At 45.5% G+C, this 20,562-nt stretch overlaps 3 protein-coding genes across 3 annotated transcripts in view; 1 reads left to right on the top strand and 2 right to left on the bottom strand.

Annotated features, from left to right (window-relative positions):
- The window catches only part of LOC114700184, a 66,778-nt gene extending 54,587 nt beyond the window's left edge, over nucleotides 1–12,191 (bottom strand). Inside the window, exon 1 of the mRNA XM_028879659.2 lies at nucleotides 11,883–12,191. Within this exon, the coding sequence (XP_028735492.2) occupies nucleotides 11,883–12,172 (290 nt within the window). The 5' untranslated portion in view covers nucleotides 12,173–12,191. The remainder of the gene's footprint in view (nucleotides 1–11,882) is intronic.
- Nucleotides 12,192–13,320: 1,129 nt separating this feature from the next.
- Nucleotides 13,321–13,805, bottom strand: LOC114700121 (histone H2A type 1-B). The gene has a single exon (XM_028879637.2). The coding sequence runs from the start codon at nucleotides 13,759–13,761 to the stop codon at nucleotides 13,369–13,371; it is 393 nt and encodes a 130-aa protein (XP_028735470.1). The 5' UTR covers nucleotides 13,762–13,805; the 3' UTR covers nucleotides 13,321–13,368.
- A 232-nt stretch (nucleotides 13,806–14,037) lies between these two features.
- Nucleotides 14,038–14,487, top strand: LOC114700131 (histone H2B type 1-C/E/F/G/I-like). Its single transcript, XM_028879642.2, has one exon. The coding sequence runs from the start codon at nucleotides 14,065–14,067 to the stop codon at nucleotides 14,443–14,445; it is 381 nt and encodes a 126-aa protein (XP_028735475.1). The 5' UTR covers nucleotides 14,038–14,064; the 3' UTR covers nucleotides 14,446–14,487.
- The last annotated feature ends 6,075 nt before the right edge of the window (nucleotides 14,488–20,562 follow it).

Genomic DNA, 20,562 nt, shown 5'->3' with positions numbered 1-20,562 from the left:
TATCTTAAACATAGAGGTCAGGCAGTGGTGGCACACACCTTTAATCCTAGCACTCTGGAGGCAGAGATCCATCTGTATCTCTGTGAGTTCAAAGCCACCCTGGGCTACATAAGATTGATTCAGTCTAGAAGAGAAACAGAGCCAGGCAGTGGTGGCACACACCTTTAATCCCAGTACTTGAGATCTCATGCCTTTACTTGGAAAGCACATATGCATTTAATGCCAGGAAGTAACATGGCAGGGCAAAGAAAGGTATATAAGACATGAGGAAACAGGAACTAGAGGCTTTTTCTGGCTGAGTCTTTCGGGTGAGGACTCAGAGACTTTCAGAATCGGCTGAGGAGTTGGCGAGGTGAGGTTGGCTGTGGTTTGTTCTGTTTCTCTGATCCTCGGGCAAGCACCTTTATTAGGGAACACAATATATCACCACAGTTATGGGGCAGAATTCAAACTTCCCAAGGTTTTGAGTCCAGTCTTTTCTTCTTCAGTTCTAATTCCAGGGAAACCCAGTGAACTGTGGGACACTTTTCAAGCATGGGCTACATAATTTAAATGCCACTTTAATATTTAAGAAGGTAAGCTTAGGCCGGACATGGCCCATATCTTTAATCCCAGCACTCCAGTAGCAGGTAGATTCCTCCTTATGCTTATTTTCTGATGTAATAAAACATTAAACCGATATAACTAAAGAAAATGTAAGATTATTTTATTTTCTGTTACCTGGGTCTGATGGTGCACCTCTTTAATGTCGTTAACATCAGCACTCAGAAGGTCCAGCAGGCAGATCTCCGAATGAGAGGTCTAGGAGTGAGTGTCAGGACAGCCAGGACAAAGTAGAGTCCCTGTCTCAACACAGACTTCTTTTTATTCATGTGTATCTGCACACAGGTGTCCATGGAGACGAGACAGGGGTGTCAGATCCCTGAAGGAAGGCTGGAGTTGCAGGAGGTCATGAGCCCCTGACAGGGGCCCTGGGAACTGCTCCGGTATTAGTGAGTGCTCTTAACCCTGAGCCAGCTCTCCAGGCCCCTGATAGAACAACATTTTTTTTTCCTTCACCTTTTCCAATTCAAAGACCACATTTTGAAATAATGGAACTATTAAAGTATTAGTTATAGCTCATAGGTCAGGCCAGCATCCTGAACCCCAGGAAAGAGTGCCCCCCACCCCTGCCCATGCTCAACTAGCATCACCCCAACCACCCCCTCTCCCTGTCACCGTATCCCGGCAAACTACTCTGGCATAAGCCTCCTATCCAACCAGAGCCTGGCCGGCTCCCTGAAAACCAGGAAAGTCAACCAGACAGAACTCTACCCATTAATCTGGGCAGGAACCCCCTGCTGGGTCAGAGGCCATCCTGGCCATCAGAAGTCCAGTCTCCAACTCTGGTGGAGACCATCTACGCAACCGCAGACCACTGCAGGCAGAAGACCAGAGAGGAAACAGAAATGAAGGAAGAAAACACAGGTCCAACAAAGACAAACACAGAAATCAGCACCTAGACGTGTAATCACCCCAAATCCAGATGCCTAGATGCCAATGTAAGAACACAATCAACATCAGCCAGGCAATCTGTCACTACCACAGCCCAGCTAGCCTAATACAGCAACCCTTGAATATTCCAATGCAGCTAAAGCACAAGAAAACGACCATAAAACCAACTTTATGAAGCTGATAGAGGTCCTTAAAGAGGACATGAATAAATCCCTTAAAGAAACTGAGGAAAAGACAATAAAAGATCAAAGTGAATCAATAAATTCCTTAAAGAATGTCAAGAAAAATCATTTTAAGAAAATGAGTGGCCGGCGGTGGTGGCGCACGCCTTTAATCCCAGCACTTGGGAGGCAGAGGCAGGTGGATCTTTGTGAGTTCTAGGCCAGCCTGGGCTACAGAGCAAGATCCAGGAAAGGCGCAAAGCTACACAGAGAAACCCTGTCTTGAAAAACCACCACCACCACCACCACCACCACCACCACCACCACCAATAACAACAACAAAAAAAAAAAAAAAGAAAGAGAGAAAGAAAAGAAAATGAGCAAAACTGTTCAAGACCTAAAAATGGAAATAGAAGCAATAAAGAAAACACAAATTGAGAGAATTCTGGAAATGGAAACTCTAGGTAAGTGAAACAGGAACTACAGACCTAAATATCACCAATACAATACAAGAGATGGAATAGAGAATCTCAGACACTGAAGACAAGATAGAAAAAATAGATACGCCAGTCAGAGGAAATGTTAAATCTAAAAAATTCCTAACATAAAATATCCAGGAAACCTGGGATGCTATGAAAAGACAAAACCTAAGAATAATAGGAATAGAAGGAGAAGATTCCCAGCTCAAAGGCCCAGAAAATATTTTTAACAAAATTATAGAAGAAAAATTTCCTAGCATAAAGAAGGCCATGGCTATAAAGGTACAAGAAACACACAGAATGCCAAATAGACTGGACCAGAAAACAAGGTCCCCTCACCATGTAATAATCAAAACACTAAACACAGAACAAAGAAAGAATATCAAAAGTTGCAAGAGAAAAAGGCCAAGTAACATATAAAGGCAGACCTATTAGAATTACAACTGGCATCTCAATGGAGACTAAAAGCCAGAAGGACTGAAGCGATGTGCTGCAGACTCCAAGAGACTACAGATGCCATTTCAGACTATTATACCCAGCAAAACTTTCAATCACAGTAGATAAAGAAAATAAAATATTCCATGATAAAGTTTAATTTTAGCAATGTCTGTCCATAAATCCAGCCATATAGAAGGAAGGGCTCCAACCCAAGGAAATTAACTACACCCAGGAAAAAAACGCATACAATGGATAATCTCACACTAGCAAAACACACACACATACACACACACACTGCCATCACCAATTACAACAAAATAGCAGGAATTAACAGTCATTGGTCATTGATACCTCTCAATATCAATGGACTCAATTCCCCATTAAAAAGACACACATGAACAGAATGGATGGGAAAACAAGATCCATCCTACTGCTACATACAAGAACCATACCTCACTGGGTAGTGGTGCCACATGCCTTTAATCTCAGCACTCAGGGAGATGGAGGCAGGCAGATCTCTGTGAGTTGGAGGCCAGCTTGGTCTACAGAATGAGTTCCAAACAGCCAGAGATACACAGAGAAACCCTGTATAAAAAAAAAAAAAAAAAAAAGGCGCTGGAGAGATGGCTCAGCAGTTAAGAGCACTGGCTGCTCTTCCAAAAGTCCTGAGTTCAATTCCCAGCAACCACATGGTGGCTCACAACCATCTATAATGAGATCTGGTGCTCTCTTCTGGCCTGCAGGCATACATGCAGGCAGAACACTGTACACATAATAAATAAATAAATAAATAAATAAATAAATAAATAAATAAACAAATAAATCTTTTAAAAAAAGAAAAGAAGGAAGGAAGGAAGGAAGAAAGAAAGAAAGAAGAAAAAAAGAGAAAGAAACATACTTCAACATCAAACATAGACATTACTTCAGAGTATAAAGTTAGAAAAGGATTTTCTAAGCAAATGGCCCCAAGAAGAAATCTGGTGTAGCTATTCTAACAGCTAACAAAATAGACTTCAAACCAAAATTAATCAAAAGAGATTGGAAAAGACGCTTCACACTCATCAAAGATGACATTTCAATTCTCAACATCTATGCCCCAAATGCAAAGGCACCCACATTTGTAAAAAGAAACATTACTAAAGCTTAAATCACAATCAACCCTCACACATTAATATTGGAGACTTCAATACCCTATTCTCACCAATGGACAGGTCACCCAGACATAAACCAAACAGAGAAATACTCGAGTTAGCAGGTGTTGTGAACCAAATGGACCTAATATGAAATTTTTACCCAAACACAAAAGAATATACCTTCTTCTCAGCACCTCGTGGAACATTCTCCAAAACTGACCACATACTTGGTCACAGATAAAACAAAACAAAACAAAAAAAACTGAAACACCCCCTGCATCCTATCAGACCACCACAGGTTAAAGCTGGATTTTAACAACAACAGAAACAACAGAAAGTCTACACACCCGTGGAAACTGAACTATTCTATAATAAATGACTGTTGGATCAAGGCAGAAATAAAGAAGTAAATTACAGACTTCCTAGGATTCAATGACAAGGAATATACAACATACCCAAATTTATGGGACACAATGAAGGCTGAACTAAGAGGAAAGTTTGTAGCACTAAGTGCCTTCATAAAGAAATTGGAGAAATCTTAGGCTAGCAACCTAACAGCACTTCTGAAAGCTCTGGAACAAAAAGAAGCAAACACATCCAAGAGGAATAGATGATAGAAAATGAACAAACTGAGGACTGAAATCAATAAAACATAACAAAAGAGAACAATATGAAGAATCAATGAAACAAAGAGCTGATTCTTTGAGGAAATCAACAAGATAGACAAATACTTATCCAAAAGGCAGAGAGAGAATTTCCAAATTAACAAAGTCAGAAACTAAAAGAGGAATGTAACAACAGACACTGAGGAAATAATTCCATAGAATCATTAGGTCATACTTCAAAAACTTATACTCCACAAAATTGGAAATCTACAAAGAAGTGGGGGGGGGGCCCTTTCTTGATACCACTTACTAAAGATAAATCAAGATCAGATAAACAATTTAAATAGATCTACAACTCCTTAGCAGTTTAAGATTTTGCTCATTCAGACAGAAAAGGCTAGAGATGCACAGTAAAGCAGGTTCAGACTGAAAAAAATCTCTGGACAGGTTACAGTATTTTTTAAAAATATGCATAGGCTTTAGAAAAATGGATATAGACAATCATAGAAAATAGTAAATAGTTTATAAATAATTTTAAAAGAATAAGCCATGTAGAGATGGGAAATACACATCCTGTATGTTATTTCATTTATTTTGAATTTTTTTAATGCTGATGAGCAAGAGACAGCTGCTGAGAGACATGGGGTTGTGAAAGAGATCGCTGAATTAAACCAGCCTATAGACTTTCGACATGCTTTAACTTTAGAACGGAAGTCAAAACCTATATTGCTTTGGAGAAGAGGTCATGCTTTTGTTTTTACAAGAAACAAAACAAAGGGCTATGGGTTCATTCAAGATTGACAGAGATCAGGTTTGATCAGTGAGGACCCCCTGAAAATCCTGGCTACAGATATAAAGAAATAAACCTAGAAAAATCACAACACAGGTGACATATATTTTACCTGCTCAAACATAAAACAAAAAATTATCTTTGGCTGGCTTGTGTATAATGCACATTCCATATTGTGTTAATGCAAATACGCATGTTATCTTTGAAAGTTTATGTGTTTTCAGAGCAAGGGGACCAGACACCATTGAAAATGGGTGGCCCAGGTGATCCAGACTCTCAGAGTGCCTCTATTGCAATTTACTCAGAGTTCTGCATACAGAACAACTTCAAGACTGCTGACTGAGATGGTCCAGCCTCACCGACTATTCTAGCAAGGACTGCAGATAAACCCTGTGCTTTCCCATTTCACCGAGACTGGACAACAAATATTATAACTGGTTTTCCCAGGACTTGATAATTATCTTAATTTTCTCAGGTTCCCTAAAAAAAAAATGCCATCATCCATAGACAACACAAAGTAGTCTAGAGAACAGAACGCCCACATTCCAAAGAGGTGGGTTAGGTGGTTTTTTTGGTCATTTGGTGGGTTATGGATGTTTAGTGAGGACGTAGGAATATAGGATAAAAGGACAACTATTCATCTCAAATATTGTACATTGGTATATGCTGGGAGCCATAAAAATATGAAGTAAGATTTCAGCTGATTATGACAAGCTAATACCTGGAAGAAGCCAAGGGCCTTCTAGAGGTAAAGCCAAGGCTCAAGGAGTCTTGGTGATATTATGTCTTAGATATTAACTTTTCCTGCAATGAATTTCTTATGTGCTACTGTAGCTTTTCAATTCAATTCTCTTTCCAAAGAACAGTGTGTTTTGATCATTCATGGGGCACAATTTCCCCTCTAATAAGGGAATATTTAGATAACCTTCTGTGCTGACAGCAATAACACAGTCAGAACCTCAGTTTCAAGCCTCCCTGTAATTGTCATCATTAGCAACATCTGGACAGAACCATCTCCAGATGAAAATATCTTATCTGAGAAACTTCCCAGACTTTTTAAGAACAAACCTTTCAGAAATGATTGGGAGAGGAGCTAAGATGGGAAAGAACTAGATGGATGAGAACTGGATGAGTCAGAACTAGAGGAAAGAGTTCAGATAGCACCTAGAGGGAAGAGCAGGAACATGTAGAGAGAAATCACGTGAGAAAGGAGCTAGACAAAAGAGCAGAATAGAAGCTATGCAGAGAGAGAACTGACTCAGAAGAATAAAGTGAATGGACTAAGACTTTCGTGTACATAGATTTATTAGAGTATTCCTTGGATTAATTAATCTGCCACTGGTAGTATCTCTTCTGGGACTCTGGGAGAAGGCTATTAAAGGGCCTGGACCCCAATACTCTTCATTAGATATGAACTTTGGTGTACTGACACAAATTTAAAGTTACTTTTGTTATATTGTATGTTTCTACTATTGTTTAGGGCATTGTGCTTATGCAGCTCATTTAAAAATGTAATGCGTAATTAAGAAATGTAGTTTGGTAGTTAGTCATATATAATAATCCGACTTGTAGTCATATTAGAAGTCAGGCAATGTTTAATAGCATACGCCTTTAATCCTAGCATTCAGGAGGCACAGATCCATCCGGATCTCTGTGAGTTTAAGGCCACACTGGGAACAGAGCCAGATATGGTGGCACATGCCTTTAATCTCAGCAGTAACTATGGAGATCTGGAGGTCTGTATAGACAGACAGACAGGAAGTGATGTATGTAGCAAGGCGGAGAGAGGAAGTAAGAGGGCAGGGACAGAAAAGCATACAGGTGTGGGTGTACAGGAAGTAGCTCTCTCTTTTTGGCTGAGGATTTCTAGTGGTAAGAACGTGGCTGGCTTCTTTCTGCTTCCCTGATCTCTCAATTTTTACCCCAATATCTGGCTCCAGGTATTTTATTAGTAAGACCATTTAGAAATTTGTCTTATAGGAAAGAAAGATTAAAAAGCGCCAACGCAAAAAAAAAAAAAAAAAAAAAAAAAAAAGCCCAAGCTGGACTGAGCATTCAAAACTAATAATAAGTCTCCATGTCATGATTTGGGAACTGATTGGTGGCCCCATTGGAAAAGCCTGCTATGGAGAGTTGGGGCACAAATGAGAGTTAGGAGGAAACACTGGGAGGAGAGGAGGGAGGGGAATCTATCTATGGTCAGGATGTAAATAATAATAATAAAATTATTAAAATGAAAAGGGGGGATTGATGACAAAAGTCAATATTTTTGAATAAGGTTAAGAAGTCTGGTAGATATTTCTCTTAATGTGCAGTGCACTCCACACAATATAAAAACTTAGACACACACACACAAAGTTTACCCACTTTTAAAATGGATTAAATAGTACTATTGATTCATTCATTCATTCATTCATTCATTAAAAACATCCCAGGCTATTGATGAATTGATAAGCAGCCAACGTAACAAAAATTCGACTTTTTCCTCTATTTTTATGTGTGGGGTGCAAGTGCCTATAGCTGGTAGAGCGACTGGATCCCCTGAGACTACAGTTATAGGCAGTTGTGAGATTCCTCTCCTCTCCATGGGGGCTGGGAATCTAACCTAGGCCCTCTGCAAGAACAGTACATGTTCTTAACCACTACAGGCCACAACCTTAGTCTTGATCCCCCTGCCTCCACCTTCAGGGTGCTGGGATTACAACTGCATGCCACCTCGGGGTTCCGTACATGCTGGGCAAACACTCTTCCACCCAAGCTACACCCAGAGCCTGATAACAATCCTTGTATTCATAATATGGAGCGATATGAAAATGCCAGCAGGTTAATTCTGTGCATTTGCTTGTTGTTTGTTTGTTGTGTTTTCCTTCTGTCTTTGCAATGGCTTTGGGAATCTGTCAGAAGTCTTGGGAAGGTTGTCCCTGTCCCCACTGCTGGTCCTGTATCACCTACATAGAGAGCACTGCTCTTCTTCATAACGATAATGTCCACTCACGTAGGAAATTAACCAGACAAATTCTGTTCTGTCATCAACAAATGAGTCTTCTTTTCCGTATATATCAAAAGGCCCATCCCACAAAGTTCTGACCTGTAATTTAGTTTTCCTGAGACATCAAAATGAGAGTATAAGAGATGCTGGTCACACTCACCCATTGAGGTAGTTTTAGTTTTGTAGGTCATAATGGAGACAGTGCTTCCCCCAAGATCAGCCCAAGAATGTCTGTCTGATCAGGAACGAGCCTGACACAGGCCTCGTGGACCAACATACATCCGGTTGCTTTCATTTTCAAATTGTCCTCTCCAGCTTTAGAAAAGCATCCTGTGAAGTTTCCTCCGACATGTCTGGGATTTAAGAACAATGACTTTGGCTGGGAGTGATGCTGCACGCCTTTAATTCCAGCACCTGGGAGGCAGAGGCAGGCAGACTTCTCTGAGTTTGAGGCAAGTCTGGTCTACAAAGTAAATTCAAAGCCAGCCAAGGCTACATAGTGAGAAACCCATTCTAAAAAAAAAAAAAGAAAGGAAGGTATTGTGAGGTATTCACCAAAGAAGACTGCTCAGACATGGGTTTAAGCCAATGAAAAGTCTTCATTACCTAGCCAACTACTACACTGGTTGTTCAGGATCCCAGTGTAGCTCCAAGACTTTCTCAGGGTGAGCTTTTAAGCACAAAAACCATGTTCTGGGTTGACATGATTCAGTTAACAAGAACAGTTAGCCAGAAGCAGAACTACGGAAGCCAAAAGGTAAGGTTAGCACACTTAGAGACTTTCCCAGAACTGTGGACTGTGATGGACTGGGCACTTGTTTTAGTCTTGGCAGCCGGTGCTGTCTGTGTGCCGAGCTCTAGAGTCTGAATGGTTTTTCCACCATGGAGTCAGCTCTGCTGAGGTCTCAGGGCCTGCCAACGTCCGGGCCCTGTTACAGAAGGAAAAGAAAGAAAGAGCAATGACTGTGTAGGGAATCTGTGATTTAGGGGCTGGAGAAACAGCTCAGTGAGGGGGTTAAGAGCACTGACTGCTCCTCCAGGGAATCCCAAGCTTAGTTCTCAGCGACCCACATGGCAGCTCTTAAGCCTCTGTGAGTCTAGGTCCAGAGTCTGACACCCTCTCTGGCCCCACAAAACACCAGGCACGTGTGGTGTACACATATACATTCACATAAAACATTCATCCATATAAAGCACTGTGGTGGTATTTTAATTGTGCTGAAATGTGATTTTATTTGTATGTTAATAAATAAAGTTTGCCTGGAGATCAGGGGTCACATAGAGAGGTCACATAGCCAGAAACAGGAATCTGGCGGTGGTAGCACAGGTCCTTAATCTGATCACATGGCAGGCAGAGTCTCTGTGTGGTCAAGGACACAGCCAAGCATGGTGACAGGAGCCTTTAATCCCAGTACCAACCATAGAGACCTGGAGGTCTATATAGACCGGTAGTGATGAGGAAGTCATGTGGCTGGACTTAGAGCCAATAAGAAGGCAGAATAGAAAAGCAATAAAAACAAGTCAGACAGGAAGAAGCTCTCGTGTGGGAAACTACGGCTTGGTCATAAGCTAAAGGGTAGTCAGCGACTCTTTGCTAATTCTCTGATCTCTTCGGCTATTACCCCTGTATTTGGCTCTGTGTTTCTTGTTTACTAAGACTGTTCAGAATTTCATCTACAAAGCACAATAAACTTTTTTTTTATAATTTTAAGAAAATATATGATTTATATCACTGGCCCTGTCCACATAGTAACAGAATGGTAGTGAGTGGACTTCACACAAAGGATTTTGTTAAGTACCATTACTTATGAATTTGTTCCCATGGATTAGAATGAATGAATCATTCATTAGAACAAGCAAGTTCTAGGCAGGCCAAATGACTGGATGGTGAGAGTAGTTGCTCCAGTTCTGAATAGTGGCACACATCTTTAATCTTCCAGCAGTTGGGAACCTGAGGCAGGTGGATCGCTGTGAGTACATCCTGGTTTGCTTTGTGAGTTCCACGAACACTAGAGCTACATAGTGAGACCCTATGCCTCAAACAACAACAACAAAGGCAAAGCACTTACTACACACCCCATGTTGACGTGAGTTCAGCCCCTGACACCCACAGAAAAGTGGAGGGAGAGAAAGTGGCTCCTTAAGGTTGATTTCCCCCTATGAGCTCAGCATACATATCTTGCACACACAATAATAAAACATTTTAAAACAATCAAGTTCTTTATTGTTTGACAACCCTATCATTAAAATAGAATAGAACAAAAGATTAGATTACTGTACCATACTGTTATGCATCTGTTCCAGGATTGTATCATAATTGGAACAATTCATGGTATTGGTTTCCTGACATTTTAAAATACACCTTCCTGGTACTATTTGAAATCCTGTAGTTCTGTTACTGAGAAACAAAAGGGAATACTCAATATTCATTGTCTTAGTCACTTTTCTTTTGCTGTGAAGAGACATCATGACCAAGGCAATTTATTAAAGAAAAAAAAAATGTTTATTGGGATTGATGGTTCCAGAGGGTTTGAGTTCACGGCCATCATGGGAGCAGGCGGGCAGGCACGGCACTAGAGTGGTAGCTCAGAGCTTACATCTGATCCACAGGTAGGAGGCAGAGGCAACTGTAACTGAGAACAGCTTGGGCTTTTGAAATGTCAAAGCCTGATGGGCGGGGGTGGCACACAGCTTTGATCTCAGAACTTGGGAGGCAGAGGCAGGCAGAGCGCTGTGAGTTCAAGGCCAGCCAGTGTGGTCTACAAAGTGAGGGCCAGAAGAGCCAGAGCTGTTAGACAGAAAAATCCTATCTCCAATCAAAACAAAACCCAAAACCAACCAAACAAACAAACAAAAACAACCTCATCGTCTACCCCCAGTGACCCACCTCTCCAGGGCCACACTTCCTCAAGCTTTTCAAACAGTTCCTCCAGCTGCAGAACAAGCACAGGAATGTGGCTGCATGGTGAACATGGGAGTCAGCGAAGGAGGGAATGCCAAAGGCACAAGACCTTGGCGTCTAGTGTAGCGTAAGGCGACGTCACCAGCTTGAGCACTGCACAGACCTCCCTTTCCATCCCCCACACACGGACAAAGTGAGGCGAGCTGTTCGACCCCAACATAGTATCTCTCCAACTACGCAGCCATGCCGACGCAGGCCGAACGGTGTGGGTGGGCTCGTTTTCTCTGCAAACTAAAGAATTCCAAGGCAGGAAGAATTTGCCAGTGAGCAGCGGAAAAGCTCAGCTACTTCAGACAGCAGCAGACAGAACAGTAGAGAAAGGAATTAATTAGAGCGAGGGAAAAAGAAGCGGTTGCAAATGGCACCCAGGAATAATCTTCTGCGGACACCGGGAAGCCGAGGCCAGTCTCTCTCCTGGGCGTTGTTTATTCCCCTTCCACCCGCACTGGCCGCCCCCACTTTGGAGCCGGTATTTAGACTAGGATCCTGAGACGGCTGAGCGGGCCAAGGCTGGGTAAGGCGTCCTGAAGTGCACTTGTACCCAGAGCGGGCAGAGCACCCACCACTCCCAGGCCTAACTGTCCCGGGCACGTCTGACATTTACCTTCACTAAAGACGGGAGATGCAAACCGCACACCCCAGCACGGGAGGCGCTGAACGAGGGATGCAGTCCGCAGCCGACGGAGCCGCGTGCCGCACAGAGGCCGGACATCGGGAGCTCAGAAGAAAACAATGTTGCAGCTCTTCAGAGGGTCGGGTGGGTGGCCCTGAAAAGGGCCGTTAGAGAAAGAAGTGGGAGCCGGAGCAGCTCAGCCGCCGAAGCCGTAGAGCGTGCGTCCCTGGCGCTTGAGCGCGTAGACCACGTCCATGGCCGTGACGGTCTTGCGCTTGGCGTGCTCCGTGTAGGTGACGGCGTCGCGGATCACGTTCTCCAGGAAGACCTTCAGCACCCCGCGGGTCTCCTCGTAGATGAGGCCGGAGATGCGCTTGACGCCGCCGCGCCGGGCCAGGCGGCGGATGGCGGGCTTGGTGATGCCCTGGATGTTGTCGCGCAGGACTTTGCGGTGGCGCTTGGCGCCGCCCTTGCCCAGGCCCTTCCCGCCTTTGCCGCGACCAGACATGACTACAGAGGGAAAGGAATCCGACTGATGCCATAGCTGGAGCAGCAGTTCGCTCTTATAGGGAACGTGCGGACCGGAGTGAAAACAGGAAGCGCAGTGGCGGGAACTGCTGGTGGCTAGGGGGAGGGGCCCTCAGCGCAATTCGAACGCTGCGGATTGTAAATGGAAATTCCGTCTAATTTCCTCATCTCCCCACGCTTAACGTTTTCCTTTAGTACTGCTTGAAGAGTCAGGTGAGCACTCGCAGCGTCTGAGAGTTTTTAAAGAGCTTTTTACCATTTTCCTTTAATGTGATCCCTACGGTGTCCTCATAAAACAAAATGTATTAGAGACTATACAGAGGGAAACATTGTAGCACTTACATTCATGTTCTTTCCACTATTGGGGCAGAACCATGCCTTTTAACTTTAAAGATATACTTTTTTTTTTTTTTAGGTTTTTCGAGACAGGGTTTCTCTGTGTAGCTTTGCGCCTTTCCAGGAACTCACTTCGTAGCCCAGGCTGGCCTCGAACTCACAGAGATCCGCCTGGTTCTGCTTCCCGAGTGATGGGATTAAAAGCGTGCGCTACACCCGCCCGGCTAAACATATAAATCTAAGGACGAAATAATTTAATGCCAGAAATGTATATATGTATGCACGCATGTATTTGGACTACACAGCAGGGCGGCTGTGGCGCAGGCCTGTGATCCCGGACCTCCGAGGCGGAACCGGGTCAGTTTGGTCTCAGCCCTGGCTACAGAGAAACCGGATCTGCAGGCGCGGTGGCCGGCACTCCAGAGGCAGAGGCAGGAGGATGTCTTTAGTTCCAGGACAGCCAGGGTTACACACTGAAACCTGCTCGAAAGACAAAATAGAGGAAGTCCAGCTCGTGAATTTGAACATGAAAGTGTCCATCTGAGTGACTACCAGATTGTCATTAATAACCCCGCAGTTAGATGTAATTTTGTGTAATGACTAATGCTAAAATAAAGCTTCCAGGGAAAAAACCTAGATGGCTCAAAACTTGTTTGTAAACACAGGTTCATATACGCCTCAACACTCTCCCGGGACATAAATCAAAGGTTGGGTTGGGAGCACTTTAGTTGTAAGGAAAATGCCACTGTCTTGTGCAAGTGTCCAACGCTTTAAAAGATACTGTGGATGGCTCTGAAAAGAGCCTTTGGTGACTGTTTTAAGTGGCTTAGGTCAAATGACTCATTTTCCCTTGGCCTTATGGTGGCTCTCGGTCTTCTTGGGCAGCAGCACCGCCTGGATGTTGGGCAGGACGCCGCCCTGCGCGATGGTGACGCGGCCCAGCAGCTTGTTGAGCTCCTCGTCGTTGCGGATGGCCAGCTGCAGGTGGCGCGGGATGATGCGCGTCTTCTTGTTGTCGCGGGCCGCGTTGCCAGCCAGCTCCAGGATCTCGGCCGTCAGGTACTCCAGCACGGCCGCCAGGTAGACCGGGGCGCCGGCGCCCACCCGCTCCGAGTAGTTGCCCTTGCGGAGCAGCCGGTGCACGCGGCCCACGGGGAACTGCAGGCCGGCCCGGGACGAGCGGGTCTTGGCCTTGGCGCGAGCCTTGCCGCCCTGCTTGCCGCGTCCAGACATGATCAACAGTCTCAGTAGCCGTTAGCAACTGGGTGGACCAGGACTGCCAGAGCTTGGGCCTTATACTCTTCTCTGGGCGCGAAAAAGATCCTGTGCGATTGGCTGACTTCTGCCTTTCATTTAGACCAATGAGAAGCGTTGGTGCCGACATGCACACTTCGATTGGGCAAGCCTCCGGATGACATCATCGAAATAGCACTCAATCAGAAGTGTTCTTTTCTAAGCCTCATTTGAATAACGCCTTATAAAAAGGGAAGTGACCGGCTGACTCGGTGCGACAGTTCTTGTAGTTGCTTCCTCACCATGCCTGAGCCGGTGAAGTCCGCTCCCGCCCCGAAGAAGGGCTCCAAGAAGGCCGTGACCAAGGCCCAGAAGAAGGACGGCAAGAAGCGCAAGCGCAGCCGCAAGGAGAGCTACTCGGTGTACGTGTACAAGGTGCTGAAGCAGGTGCACCCCGACACGGGCATCTCGTCCAAGGCCATGGGCATCATGAACTCGTTCGTCAACGACATCTTCGAGCGCATCGCGGGCGAGGCGTCGCGCCTGGCGCACTACAACAAGCGCTCGACCATCACGTCCCGGGAGATCCAGACGGCCGTGCGCCTGCTGCTGCCCGGGGAGCTGGCCAAGCACGCCGTGTCCGAGGGCACCAAGGCCGTCACCAAGTACACCAGCTCCAAGTGAGCGGCGGACCTCACCGCAACCCAAAGGCTCTTTTCAGAGCCACCCACACTTTCAGCGGAAAAGGCTGTTCGCACACGGCATCAGGTTTGGGAACCTGGGCGTTTTGTAAACATTTTAGTCTTCTGTAAGCCTCCTGTGAACCGCTGCCCGGTACTGGGGTCCCCCCGCGACGCTCAGCCTCGTCTACCTCTCCAAGAAGTGGGGGAAACGAGGGCTGCGTTGGAAGCAGCAGGTAAGTCCCTCGTCTTCGTTTCGTTTCTGGACCAAGCTGAAAACTTGTTGGCAAAACCAAAGGGTGGGCGGCGGGTAAGGCAACTGCGGTCATTCTCCTTAAAAGGGATGCTGTTGGCAGTGAGATCCAAAGTTGACAACGTTGGCACTAAGCAAATACTGACTTGAAGGGTCAGTCAGTGCTCCTGCCCAAGGGAGGGCCTTTGAGCTCCGAGCCTTGTCGACAGCGATTTACCTTCCGTGTACCCGGTTTGATTTGTTCTAGGACTCGACCAGGGAGTATTGCAGGCGAGTGGCCCCCTGCGTTGATGTCTATATTTCCAGGATAAGATGCTTGGTGTAGGCTCACAAGTGTAAATATCTTAATCGAGAAAGAGATTCATCGAGATGCTTTTTCACTTGTTACCTAGCAAGATGCAGGTGTAAGAACTGAAAAAAGGAAGCTTACAACCTAGGTTGGCCTAGGAAAGGGAAGAGACTAGCCCAGCTCTGTTACCCACTGGGTAATCCTCAGTGGAATAGATACACACACAGCACCTCACACACCCGCAAAGAGTAGAAGGCGTCACCGGTTTTGTTGTTTCCCAAAACGACCAATAAGTTAACATTCCACTTTCTCCCACTTAACGGTTTTCCAAGATACTAAAGCACATCTTGTAATGTTTTTCTTGTTGCCGCCAAAGCCACCCCTATTTCCTAGACCATTTGCTATGATTGCTTTCAATACCTACTTTCACCTAATAAGTCTTGTATAATATTGGAGGACCAGCCTTAATATTATACAGCCCAGGGCCTCAGGAGAGAAACTACGAACGGCGAGGAGTATTTTCAGGAAAATAGAATCTGAGCACACTGAGCTCTTTAGTCCATTCACTAATTCCTCCTTCAGTTTCTAGCTTTACAGTTATATACCCAAACAATCACAATCCTCCCCTCCAGCCAGGTCACCAGGCCTGAATTCCTGCAAGGTCATGAAGTCAGGTAAGAGTTTCCCCAGGCAGTAATTGTCAGGCTTTCTTTTATGACCTGAAAATGGAGTGATTAAGAGAGGAGGTCAGCTGAGAGCTAATAGCAAGTTTATATGAAAAAGGGAACTCATGTGCTCAATCTATATTCCTAGGAGTGGTTAGGTAAGAAGTTAGGGGTCTATAAAGTTAGTAAGGCTGTAAGAAAGGAGGGTCTGAGCTAAATTGTGCAAAGCTATTACTTAAGGTCCACCTGACCTAGGCGGTGTCTCCTTGTGGAATTTACCTTGAATCTGAAGACTTCTTATGTGGTGGTTTGGACTGTTATTTCTGTTAGTTCTAGAATGTAGCTAAGGGAGATATCTGATTCCAGTGCTGAAAGGGGAGAAATGGATGGGCTGGGGGGAAGGAAGCCTTTCCTGAGGCTGTTCTCCAAATACCTTGAATGTGTATGTCCAGAGAGTGATCAGTCCACACTGTTAGCAATTCTAGGGAAAAATCAATTGGGAAAACTATGAAGGCACACATGATCTTCATAACAGAAGACAGCTGATACATAACAAGCCAAATAACACTAAAAGCTCCTTGGACTTTGGCTTCCTCTGGAGGAATTCCCTGATGCCTCCAGGTAGTGACTTCATAACCAGCTGAGTTCTTATATTTTCCTGTTGCCCATAGCAAATAAGCTTGGTAGGATAGAAATGGAAGATCATGAGTAACCCTCTCTGACCGTTATTCTCAGTCATTACTGGTGGCCTGTAAGTTGACATAACTTTGAAAGAAAATTTAGTAATATCTGTTGGAGTTAGGTATGTATATATCCTTCATACCCTGAAATTCTCTCTCTTAAAAATGTACAGTTTTTGAAAATATGTAGCAGGGTAGTGGTGGTGCACACCTTTAATCCCAGCAATGGAGAGGCAGAAGCAGGCGAATCTCTGTGATTTGAGGCCAGCCTCGTCTACAGAGTGTTTCAGGACACTGGTTACTATTCCATTACATGTCAATCCAAAACTTGGTGACATAAAGCCAGCATGTATCATAATCCTGGATTAGTTTGTATCATAATCCTGGATTCTGAGGTCAGTGATTAGGACAGAACACAACTGGAATCTGTGAGATTTGCAGACTCAGCTGGAAAGTGGCTTCAGTTCACATCCCACCTGTCCACACATACCTGACAACTGATGTTGACAGTGTGCTGGGACTCTCAGACAGACAACCCACCACTATGGTGACCTCCAACAGAGAGTCAGAGCCGCTGTGTGATAGCTCAAGATGGGGAAAATGAGTCCTCCAGGACATCCAGTGTGAAGCTGTAAACCTTCATTTCAGAATAAAAGAAAAAGTCATAATAGGTCCTGCACTGCATTTGAGAGGATGCTTCAGGAGAAGGGCACTGGTAAGCAAGGATTTCACTGCCGGACAGGATGCCCAGAAAACCTGACAAAACGTTCACCAGATCTGGGAGGGCCTCTGGATCTTTCCATGTGGCAGAACTGTCTTGGCCCTTCAGGACTTTAGTCTCTGACCTTGCAAAGTCAGTTGTATGCTCCTGAGAGGCAAAACATCCATGTATTGTCAACACATGCCTCGAGGGGGCAGTAGAGCTCCACTGAAAATGTCTCCAGTAGTCACCACCACACACAGACACACACACACACACACACGCACACACACACGCACACCCGCAGTCTGGCCTAACACACACCTTCACAAGCAGCACCTGTTTTCAGTCCTCAGAAATGTGAGCTTACATGTCCAAGCAGGCCCACAGTCAGAAATAATACTGCAGGAAGTCTCTTCAGTGGCCAGGACCCATGCTCTGGTGTGGGTGAGGAAGGGCAGATTCCTGGTGTCTCCTTATTCCTGGGAAAGAATACACGTGTGCGTTTTTAAGAATGCCAATTTCCCCCTGTTTTAGAAAGAATGGTCACGTTGTGTATCCTAGGACTGGATAACAGGATCTCAGTAGTGATAAATGTCTAAGGAGAAGGCAATCCACCTTGAAAAAGAGATGCACTGCCCTCTCAGACTCTGCTGTAAGGAGCGTGTGGACCAGCAGTTGGTGGTCAGGCCTCTGTGTCCAGTCACAGCTGTAGGTTCCTCGGGCTGTTTCTCGGATTTCAGTTAGGTAAGGCCCCTGCAGCTGAAAATCGCCGGGAGTCTGCCACAACATAAACTCACAAACTTACTCAAAACATGAGCCGTCTCTGGTTTTTTCCTCAGCCTATTGCAGGACTGAATAGTTCCCTAGAGGGGACTCTGTAGGCTACAGCATCCTGGTACAATGTCAAAGGTTTGACCCGGCCGACGGTTTCCCTGCGTGTGTTTTAATCCTTGTTCTCATCGACATCTCCATGCATTCCTCAAACATTAACTCCGACCTTCCAGAATTTCTCACTGGCTTCTGCACCAGTTTCCCTGTATCTGGGCTTGAGCAACCCATCCGCGTCCTCTTCCACACTGTCAAATTCTGTCTTCCTTCTGAAACTCTCCTTCCTAGGCCAGACAGCCTGTTCTAAGAAGGCCAGGACTGTGTCTTGTTCTGAGTTCCAGTCTTTCCGTGAGCAGCTCGCAGGAGGAGCTGAAAACCACCTCAGTTGTATAAGCTTTTGTCTAATCTGCTTTGATCACCCAGGAACCTAGGACCCCTTACGCTGTTTGGTTGAATGTCATTCTGTTCTTTGTTCCCAGTTTCCTGTAACTCTTGTGACCCAAGTCACATTCACTCACAGAACCCATCTCGGCCCAAAGCTGGCAAGGTCTCCCTGGAGATGAGTTTCCACCATGACTGTGTCAAAGGTGGAACTGTGGCCCTGTACTTTCCTAATTTTGATTAACAACTCACCCGAGACAAGAAAGGTCCCTCTCGGTCACCGAAGCCCGACCCCCACCCCAACCGCCATTCTTGGGCGCCTTCCTGGAAGTCCACTCTTGGCTGTAGAAGACTCTGCCCTGGCAGAAGCCAAGCCTCTCAAAGATACGAACAGCCATCTGTGGTTAAAGTGAAGGTTTGGGCCGGGGGGATTGTTATGTTTTGTTTTGTTTGTGGAGCACACAGTCACAGCAAGGGTGTGGGCTGAAGGCACCTGTTTCTTCAAAGAGACAGAGCCTCTGAACTGGCCCTTCCTCTTCCTGGTCAGAGAGGGTCACTGTGTGCTCTGAGCAGGAGTCAGGCTGGTCCTGGAAACCACAGGAGAACAAGTTCTGCTGGTCCCAGAGCCTCTGCCGAGGTCCCAGGCGCCAGATCCACCGGTTTTGGTCACCTATCCCACATCACCAAGGAGATTGATTGATTGACTGATTGATTGATTGATTGATTGATTGATTGATTTGGAAAATAGATTGAACCGGGGTGTTCCCATCTGGCTGGTTATGTTCAAGGAAGGCCACAGAGCTTTTCCCGTGTGAGTCTGAAACCCACCCGCCTTTTTTTTTTTCCTAAGGACCTTTTCCTTTGTGTCTAGCAGGGATTAACAGTTGCCTTGGAGGAAATCGAAGAAGGAGCCTAACTGATCTCAGTTTTGTCGTGGTTTGCTGAGGTGGTGGCGCTAGATGGAGCTCTTTATCCACTAGAGGTGGGGAGGTGCTCTGAGCTTGCCTCAGTGACCTGGGAGGCCTGGCCATCCCTAAATCCAGACCATCAAATGTCTGCCCAAGCCACTGTTGCTAGACCGGCGTCCACACCACCTCAGCATCTCGGAGCACAGCTGTTCAAATGCTGAGGAACATGCTGGAAGCTGGAATTCAGCCGAAGCTCTATTAACCAACTGACCTCCCTGAGTGCCTACTTAACTGAAGCCGCATGCTTCACGGTGCCCACCATGGACTAGTGTCAATTCAGAACAGTGTCCAATAACCCCTAGAAAGTACGATTTGCCCGCTATATACAGTTACCCTAGTGCAGGGATATGGGTCCCTCCGAGGAAGGATGGAAGAAAGGCCAACCGTAAAACCTTCATTAGGTATTTTAGCAAGAGCCCATCGGGGGACCTGGCCTTTTCTTCATCCAGGGAATTCTGGGTCTGCAAACTGTGAAGAACCAGACCTTATTTCTGTAAAGACAAAGAGTGCCAAGGTTCGGCTAAGTCCCTTAGAATATTAAAAACTCAGGCAAACCAATAATGGTGGAGAGGTTTCCCTCACGGTGGAAACCTAAGAGGAATGTGTTTGAAAACCATGCACAGACGACTGTGGAGAAACGTGAAGACGGAGCGGCTATGTCCAGAGCTTGGGAGCTGCAGATGAGCAGAATTGGAAGGGAGGCCAGTCCGAGCTACCAGGGCTTGTTACAAAACAAGTAGAAAAAACAAAAACAAAAAACTCAAAATGACACTCTTACTTATCGACTGGGTATGTAATTATGCTTCAAAATTGCTAAGGGGAAAACAAGCACACAGTAACCACTACTAGTCGCTGTAGGGTTCAAACCCACAGAGGCATCTGCTGAACAGACCCACAATGCGCTGTAGTGGAAGATAGCTCTCTATTAGAATCCGTACACCTGCGTGAATCGTTTGTTTTGTAGACTCTTGGAATAGGATGATCATGACTGTGCAGTTTCTCTCCCTGCTTTAAGGAATTACTCTTCATGATCACCTCTGACATTCTAGAGAAATCTTCATTCTTTTCCTTGGTTTGCAAAGAAAAGCTACTGTCGTAGGGGAGGGCCAGGGAGCCTCCTGCTCCACAGGCTCGGGTTAGAGGACTGTGCCACCCCACACTGTGTTCACCAGGGTTGACCTCAGAGTCAGAGATTCCCCCTGCCTTTGCCGCTCTAATGTTGGCACAAGAGTGCACAGCAGGCCCTGATCAAACCAGGGCTTGAGCGAGCCAGGCTATCCCTTCTGATCTCCAGGATATCAGCAAATGACTTGAAAAACAGGAGACCATCATGGCTATTTCAGAGAAAAGAGAA

The sequence above is a fragment of the Peromyscus leucopus genome, chromosome 5 (assembly GCF_004664715.2).
Source record: "Peromyscus leucopus breed LL Stock chromosome 5, UCI_PerLeu_2.1, whole genome shotgun sequence".
NCBI classification, from domain to species: Eukaryota; Metazoa; Chordata; class Mammalia; order Rodentia; family Cricetidae; genus Peromyscus; species Peromyscus leucopus.
This window is presented reverse-complemented; position numbering and strand designations above follow the sequence as displayed.